At 46.1% G+C, this 9,194-nt stretch overlaps 1 protein-coding gene across 1 annotated transcript; it reads right to left on the minus strand.

Annotated features, from left to right (window-relative positions):
• Positions 1-3,399: 3,399 nt before the first annotated feature.
• LOC105496362 (proline rich nuclear receptor coactivator 1) lies at positions 3,400-7,488 on the minus strand. The gene is made up of 2 exons (XM_011766733.3): positions 6,779-7,488; positions 3,400-4,485 (listed from the first exon to the last, which is right to left on the minus strand). Exons 1-2 carry the CDS (start codon positions 7,319-7,321, stop codon positions 4,042-4,044), a joined length of 987 nt encoding a protein of 328 aa, XP_011765035.3. The 5' UTR covers positions 7,322-7,488; the 3' UTR covers positions 3,400-4,041.
• Between the last annotated feature and the right edge of the window lie 1,706 nt (positions 7,489-9,194).

Raw genomic sequence — 9,194 nt, forward strand, 5'->3', positions numbered from 1 at the left:
TAGAAAATGAATTCTAAAATCTCAACAGTGGACCCTCACTAAATGCAACACCTTTTATAAATCTTAAATTGTTATTGAATTAGGCATTTTTATAATTCAAGTTAACAAAACAAGTCGTTCTTGAATTACACGATTTGTGTTTACACAATTCTGTCTCCTACACCATCTCATCTCACAACACAGGCATACTTTCTTTCCCCATTTGAAAACTCATGGAAACAGTTTCCGGGAGATTTCTAGATTCAGAAGGAAAGAAGTACAACAATGAGAAAACAACTTGCAGGAGTTGGCTCAGGGATCAGACTCAGCAAGGCAATTCTGTGATTTTAAAATGTATTTAGTTTAGCAATGTCCTTCAAAAATTTAAATATAGGAGTATGATGGCACTATCAGCCTTTCATACCCAAGGATGCATATACTTGATTCCTTCAACCTGAAGCAGATATCAATTGCATATAAATTGCCTTCCACCCACGAAAACAAAGGATAGTTTATCCAGCAATAAGATGAAGAGGGTTATAAGGAGGTGAGAGAGCTGCAAGAAGAGATAAAGAGTTATAAAAGATCAGTTTCACCCAATTTCAAATTGTAGAAAAGGAAAGGAAATTTCATTCCTCCTTTGCACCAACTGGGCCCCTGCTATCAGAATTCAGAATTCAAATTAGAACTGTCTGCTAACACAGACTTTTACAGGTATGGAAAAAAACCAACCTCTGTGTAAGTTTCATGAGGAAATTCTAATTCAACAACTAATTTACTATCACAGTGAAGTTGATAGTCCATAGGAGGCAGAGAGGACGAGGTCAAGACTACTGTTAAAGCATTATTATTATTATTTTTAGACAGGGAGTCTCACTCTGCTGCCCAGGCTGGAGTGCAGCGGCGTTATCTCGGCTCACTGCAACCTCTGCCTCCCGGGCTTAAGCAGTCCTCCTGCCTCGGCCTCCCAAGTAGCTTGGAACACAGGCATGCGCCACCACACCCGGCTAATGTTTGTATTTTTAGTAAAGACGGGGTTTCCCTATCTCACACAGGCTGGTCTCGAACTCCTGGACTCAAGTGATCTGCCCCCCTCAGCCTCCCAAAGTGCTGGGATTACAGGCGTGAGCCACCGTGCCTGGCCTAAAAGCATTAAATCTTATGGGAGAAAAAGGAGACATAGAGACAAAATATTCCACTTCCATTTCCCTGTTGTAATTACTGCTTTGTGCACTATTTACCAAAGGCATACCTCTGGATCTGACCTATTTTCTATCTATTTGCTGTGCTTTTCCACATGGATGTCCTAGAGGCACCCCAAAGTTCAACATGCCAAATCAAAATGACCTTCCTTTATAATTCTGATCCCCCTGCAACCCCCTAATTGAGTGTTATCCTTTGAGTTGCTCAATTTCAAGTCTCTTCCTTACCCTCTATTCAGATGCTCAATCCTCAGTTCTAGCTCTAAAACATTCCCCCAAATAAGCCCATGCCTCTGATAATGCCCTCCAGGTCCTTTTCTCTTTTGAGCTACTGAAATATCCTCACCTAAGTAGTCTGTTTCAAGCTTTCCCTTATGAAGCTGTCCTCCGTATTTCTACGTTTTCTTTTTGAAGCAAGCATTCCATTCCCTACTCATAAACCTTTGAGGACTGCCATGCTTACAGAATAAAGTTGAAGCTCTTCCGCATGACACTGAAGGCCCTTCGTGTTCTTACCCCAATATACCTTCAAAAAACTTCCCTTCCTTCCTTGCATTTCTCTTAAGCTACTGGACATTGTACATCTTTTTTTTTTTTTTTTTTGACACGGAGTATCACTCATTGCTCAGGTTGGAGATCAGTGGCACAATCTTGGCTCACTGCAACCTCCGCCTCCCGGGTTCAAGCGATTCTCCTGCCTCAGCCTCCAGAGTAGCTGGAATTACACGCGTCCACCACCACACTCAGCTAATTTTTTGTATTTTTAGTAGAGACAGGGTTTCCCCATGTTGGGCCGGCTGGTCTCCAACTCCTGACCTCAGGTGATCTGCCAGCCTCAGCCTCCCAAAGTGCTGGGATTACAGCGTTGTACATCTTCTTACACCACCATCTGCTCAGACTTTTACCTCTCGCAATTATTTTCCTTTTTTGTGTGTCAAGTACTTCTCTTTTAAGGCTCGTTACTTTTTTTTGAGGTGGAGTCTTGCTCTGTCGCCCTGGCTGGAGTGCAGTGGTGTGATCTCCACTCACTGCAACCTCCACCTCCTGGGCTCAAGCAATTTTCTGCCTCAGCCTCGCCCGAGTAGCTGGGGGTGCACACCACCACGCCCGGCTAATTTTTTTGTATTTTTAGTAGAGATGAGGGTTCACCATTTTGGCCAGGCTGGTCTTGAACTCCTGACCTCGTGATCCACCCGTCTCAGCCTCCCTAAGTGCTGGGATTACAGGCCTGAGCCACTGTGCCTGGCTCAACTCAGTATTACTAAGGTGTCAGATTCCCAAAGAGAAAATTTTCTCACCAAAATTAGTCCCTTCACCCTACCTTTTTCTCTCTTCAGGCATTTGTTGTTGTAGAGTGGGGAATATAGCTTGTATTTTAGTTGTCTTTTCTCCCCATCCCACCTAAACTTTCAGCTCTGCCATTTATTCTTCTATTTTCTGAACATACGTTACACATAAGCCCCCACACATTAAATTGCAGACATACTGCTCAAAGTGACAAGAGCTGAGAAACGTTGGACAAGGAAAGAAGGGTAGTTGAGGTAGTAGGACTATTACATTGTGTAGGAATTTTTATAACCATATGCAAAAATGTGTTAACACCTGTGAACATGTCCCTTTCTAGAATCACAAACTGATTTGGGAGAGATGTCAGAACTCATTGTCGTCAGTCATGAGTATTAATATTTACAACACATTACTAACAAGTTAAAATTGGTGACTAAAACTTGGGGACATCTTCAAACTAAACTTCCAAATGAGCTTCCCATCCATTTGTGAGGAAGGTCTATCTGCATTTGTAAGGAAGGAATGGTGACTCATACAAAACATCAAATAGAAAGTTCCTTTTTATCTTCCATCTTCTTTACTTGACCTGATTGCTTAACATGCCACTCAAAATCTGTCTCCCTTACTTCCTCTTGGCCTTTTTTTTTTTTTTTGAGACTGTGTCTGTTACCCAGGCTGGAGTGGCCTGGTCCTACCTCACTGAAACCTCCACCTCTCAGGCTCAAGAGATCTTCCTGTCTCAGCCTCTATAGCCGTCCAGTACTATGCCCAAAAACCTCAATGCTGTTCCTGGTAAGAAAATGTAGATGATGGCCAGGCATGGCGGCTCACATTCAGCCAGTATGAGTAGAAGTTAAAAAAATCCAACCACACAAAATCATCTAGTCACACATTCAAACATGAGAAAGCCACACACAAAGAGTCAAGACTATTTTAAAAGGGGGGGCCAAATTATTATTATTTTAAAATTTGATTACAACCAATTTTGTTGGCATTAAAATTAGAGGCATTAAGCTGGAATGGATATATACCAAAACCAGAAATTGAGTTTGGCAAAAATGGGAATAGGAGTTGTTCAGTAATTTCAAATTAGAAATCAATTTAGAGAAACAAACCCCATGCTTACATTGATTGTGCCACAGATTTAAACTTCAGTAGTGCATTAGTAAACTGTTCACATTTAGATCTTCACCTTGAGATTTGACAGCTGTTTCTTGAAAAAAATCTCAGTACCTTGTGCAAATAAAATCGGTCTTCCATGTGCCTTAGCACACACTTAAAATTTCTCCATTGTATATATACAAAACACCTGCAATGTGGGCAGGGCAAAATACATACTTTCATAACAAAACTATAATATACCTCTCAAGTATGAACAATATACACATAATACATGGTATACAGTATTTACAAAATATAAAATATAATACAAGCTGTTTGTATGTAATTTTTTAAACTCATCTTTTGCAATTGTATGTTGCAACAAGGCAAATTTCCATTTCTGTACCAATTTTCTCAAGAGTCCAGGGGTATGGGAAAAATTATGTTTTACACACATACTGAAATCTGAAATCTAAGTTTGAACTTTCAGGAGCGTTTTTAAGTGTACTGCCATCAGCTCCCTGTTTTGGTTGGAATTTTCAACAGTGCTTCCCATCCAGTGACTAGGAGGCTTTGGAAGAACACTAGGAGAAGGTGGATCACTAAACTTTGCCCCAGCATAATTTTCCTTTTGGCTCACTTCAGTTAGAAATGCTGATTTCTTCAAATGCGAATTTTTAATGTTCTCGGTATTTTTAAAAGGCTTTTTTTCCTGCTTCTGAATTCTGTCAGATGAAACAGAATCCTGCCAAAAGCTGTTTTCATTTCTTTTTGCAGAGGTGATCTTGGTTAGTGGCAAGTTATATTTGCTTTTCTGTCTGTTTATCTTTGGTTGCTCATACAAGTGTATACCATGAACAAGCTGGCCGTGGGGAAGGGCAATTTTCTCCGATTTTCCCATCTTTGATTTTAAAACCTACAAAGACAAGAACACAAAAGTAAATATAGTTTCTAGATAAAAATCAGTTATGAACCTCGTATCACTTATCTAGTTTTGTTGTGTTTAAGTTTGCCCACAGCCATAGAAAAGAACAAAATTATGTTCTTCGTAGCAATACATATGTAGTTGGGGGCCATTACCCTAAACGAATTAATGCAGAAACAGAAAAACAAATATCACAAGTTCTCACTCGTAAGTGAATTTGGGAGCTAAACATTGGGTACAACATGGATATAAAATGGGGAACAACAACAGACACTAGGCACTACTAGAAGGGGAGGGGACCTATTGGGTACTATGCTCACTACCTGGAATGGGATTATTCATACTCCAAACCTCAGCATCACGAAATATACCCATGTAACAAACCTGCTAAAGTACCTCCCTGGATAAATAAAATAAAAGCTGCAATTACAAAAACTTTAATTGGGCAGGGTGGCTCACGCCTGTAATCCCAGCACTTTGGGAGGTCAAGGCAAGTGGATCGCTTGAGCTAACGGAGTTCGAGACCAGCCTGGGCAACATAGCAAAACCCCATGTCTACTACAAATATAAAAATAAGCCCGGCGTGGTAGCACGTGCCTTTGGAGGCTGGCTGAGGCGGGATCCCTTGAGCCTGGGATGGGGAGGCTGCAGTGAGCAGAGATCCATCGTGCCACTCCATTCCAGCCTGGAGTGCGATAGAGACAGACCCTGTCTCAAGAAAAGAAACAAAAAAAACTTGACTTTTCCCTTGACTTTTAAGTTCACTCTTGTTTGCCACTAAAAATGCAGTTAATCACCACTGCTAGTTACCAGTATGCAACGTGAACCAGTTCTAAAATGTCAAACTAAAAAAATCTGAAATAACCCAAGCCGACCTTTCTACAACTTTAAGTTAGACTAATGAGCTCTCTTCCAAATATCAGTGCCAGAAAAAATGTTTGCTGTGTACCCCCCACTTCCTGGTTTAGTAACTGTTTCAAGAACGCTGCTTCACTGATCTTAATCTTTCCTAACTTAGGTGGGCCTTATAGGAGTCTTGACCAGATGGAAAATCATAACGTAATCCACTAGATCACTGCACTACCAACGCTTGTAACACGGTAGTAAGCAAGACACGACACGAAAGTAGAGCACAACTTTCCACGTCTGTAGGTTCACTGCCAGAGCTCCCTGGTTAGTAGCTGTTCTAGAAAACAGGCCAGGAAACAAGCACAAAAGCTTTTAGGTAATCACGGATATTTCAAAAGTCGTGTAATTTTAAAAGGTGGGAGACATTGAGAAGGTAAGTTAAACACGGTGGGCAAATTTAGTAATTTTTTCCCAAGGGCACAGACAAACTGCAAATCTCTAATTCAATGCAACATTCTTCACTAAATAGCGGGAACTTTTTCATTTCATTATTTCGAAAAGAGTCACTGAACTTAAGTCCATCAAACGTTATTTTGACAAGCCTTTGAAATCATTTCGTAGACCTAATCCCATTTAAACTTCTATCCATTTTATTCTAATCCAATAGCACTGCAATCAGCAGTCGCTAACTCTTCTGAAAACTTCTTCTGGACACACTAACACGAAGTACACAGTGGCAACGGTAATAAAATCAGTTTTGTGCGGCTCCTGCCAACTCCGAACTTAGAAGAAACCATTAAGTAGGTCAAGCCCGCGGCGGGCAGAGCCCCAGCTGGACTGCGCGTCCCACACGGGGCACCTCATATTTCGGCACAACTCCAAACGAAACCGAGCTGCTCAGAGCCCACTCCACCCCCCACGGCGGGACGTCAGAATCCGTCTCCGCGTTTCACCGAATAGGACTGGGGCGCTCGACAGCCGGGAGGCCGATAGCGGGGCCCCGTCCTTCCCTGGCCGCCCACACCCGGCCTCGCCTCCTTCATGGGCGCCGTAGCGCCGGGCACGTAGCGCGCGCTGACGTCAGCCCTCCCGCGGGCCCCGTCCCTGCCCCCACACCGTCGCGCGCCCGGAACGCCGAAACCCCCTGGAACGCCGCCAGCCTTCTAAATCGGGGCTGTTGCTGGGGCGCAGCGGCGCTTCTCATTGGCCGACTCCTGGGAGCCAATCAGAAGCACCAGCGCATGCCTCCCCTTCCCCCTTCTTCCCCCAAAGCAAGAATGGAGAGGGCGTCACGGAAACTTCCCTCCCGAGTAAACAGCCGCCCCCCCACCCCGCCCCCACCCGTCCGACCCCCCGGTGCAGGACCTGCAGCCCCAGAGCTCAGCCGCGACCGTCTAAGGGCCCGACTCCCCAAAGGCCCGCTGGCAGCCCTTACTTCTTTCCTGAGCGGGGTTTGGCCGGGAGCCGCGGGCCGCAACGGGGCAAGGTCGGGGCTGGCTCCCTCCGTGCGGGTTGCGGCTGCAGGACTCGGGGCCAAGGCGGCGGCCGGGCCCGGAACCTCCTGCGCTGCTCCGCTCGGGCCGGTCGCCGGGCTCCGGCCGCCCTCCAGACTCGGCCGGTGCTGCTGGTACTGGTGGAAGCGGCTGGGCAGCTGCCCTGCGGGGCTGGCCCGCACCTTCTTCTTTCGCCGCTTCTTCGGCGCTGCCCGAGGGGTGCCTCCCGCCACGGCGAGGCTGCGGTTGGGCAGAGCTGCTGGAGCGCGAGGCTGCGGGGTCAGACACGGGCCATCTCCCCCTAAGAAGTGAGGGAGGAAGAGGGTCGGGGGCAGTGCCCGGGGGTCCGGGATCCGGGGTAAAGGAGGCGGAGCCGTGGTCACCATCGGGAGGGCCCCGAAGTAACCGCGGGAGGAAAAGCCAAGCGGCGCAAGGCGGCCACCCAGGACGAGCGGCTCCCGCTGCGGGACGGAGACGACGGTCATAGCGCTAGGAAGCTTGTCGCTCAGCAACGAGGAGAGAAGGAGGTGAAGCCAGTGAAAATAGGGTGACGGCGATGGATGCTGCTAGGAGAGCCAGAGAAGATCGCGGAACATGACTCGGGCGGTGGCGGCGCAGCAACAAATAGCCACAGCCCCAGCTCCGAGTGTTGTTATCGGAAGCTCCGCCCCGCGCCCGCCCACTTCCCTGCGAAAGCCCAATCAGAGTGCGACAAGGCAGGCCACGCCCCCTCGCTCCGCCTCCGCCGCTTTGGGTAGACACACACAAACAACCAGCTTGCTGCAGCCTGGCACAAAGAGCGCGCACTGCGCAGGCGCTGCCAGGGAGCTCTTTCGGGAAGAGTCGGTCCCGCGAACAATGAAATTGGGTTTCCGCCCCACCCTCCTTACCCTCCCCAGCACGCCCCCGCGCTTCGCCCGGCTAGGGAGTGGTGGGATTGAAAGGTCCCGGCGGAGTTTGTTGATGGGGGTGGGGAAGGGAGGGGGCAGGGGGAGGGCGGCAGGAAGAACGGGGGCGGGGAAGAGGGGGACGACTCTGGCAAGGCCACGGTTGCCGCCTCCGCTGCTGACCTTGGGGAAGTATCCGTTTTATTTTCAGCCCAACATAACAGCGTTATCATTTTAAAATAAAGATTTCTAAGTACGCCGTAAGGATTTCTTCCCTAGCAATCGTGGAGAAAATCAGTCTACATTTAAATTATATCTACTGAAGTGTGGCTCACGATTCTTTCGTTTACTTGGTTCGGCATCGCTGCTTATTAGTCCCGGTGATCAGAGTAAAAATCAAAGCGACTTATTGATTGAATTAGTCCCTCAATGTATAAAAAGTTCTGCGTAAATCCATAAATGGAAGCTGGAGTTTTTACTGACTTCATAGTTGAAGGATTGTGAGACTTTGGGATCGCAACATTGTGCCTGGTTACTTGAGGAGGCGGCAATCCGGCTTGCATCTCAAAGGGAGAAAGTGAAACAGTTCTGCAATATAGAGAGTATTTTGTTAGCTGCGTGTAGATAGAAATTTCTCATGATCTCCCCGCACTGCTCAACCACAGAAAAGAATTGTGGCCATAATTTATCAAGCATTTATGTTCCAGGAACTGTTATTTACATAAATTGTCTCACTTTAACCTCACAACAACCCTTATGAATAGGTACTAAGAAAAATAGATCAGACCTCAGCTCTGCGAAGTAGGCAGGCTGTCATTCTATTCATTTCACTACTAATGCCTGGGGCAATTGTTTAAAGGCATTTTGTTCCTGTTTAGCTGCCTACGCATTATCTTTATGTTTCTGGAATTTAAGATAAAGAATGTATAGCTAGTCAAGAGCCCATGATATTGTATGGTAAACATACACATTCATGGTAAACAATTTAGGAGCTGCCTCTTTTCCTTTAGAAACTTACTTGTAACTTGCTAATCCGAGTGTATATTCAGGGCAGCTTGAACCTGTGGTCCTGGGTTGCGGTCCTCAAGCTTGGCCTAATTTTGCCTCAGCTTCTTTTTAGAGGGACACGACTATATTTTATCCCCATTTTACAGCTGGGGAAACAGGCTTAGAAAGGCTAAAGGACTTGTCAAAGATCAAACGGTAAGTTAACATCAGAATTTGATCTCCAGTCCAGGTACGGCAAGACAAAAGTTTTAATTTTTTTTTTTTTTTTTTTTTTTTTGAGTCTCGCTCTGTGGCCAGGCTGGAGTGCAGTAGCGCCATCTTGGCTCACTGCAACCTCCGGCTCCCTGGTTCAAGCTATTCTCCTGCCTCAGCCTCCAAGTAGCTGGGATTACAGGCATGCCCCACCACGCCCAGTTAATTTCTGTATTTTTTAGTAGAGACGAGGTTTCGCGGTATTGGCCAG

This window comes from Macaca nemestrina, chromosome 5 (genome assembly GCF_043159975.1).
Source record: "Macaca nemestrina isolate mMacNem1 chromosome 5, mMacNem.hap1, whole genome shotgun sequence".
Taxonomy (NCBI): Eukaryota; Metazoa; Chordata; class Mammalia; order Primates; family Cercopithecidae; genus Macaca; species Macaca nemestrina.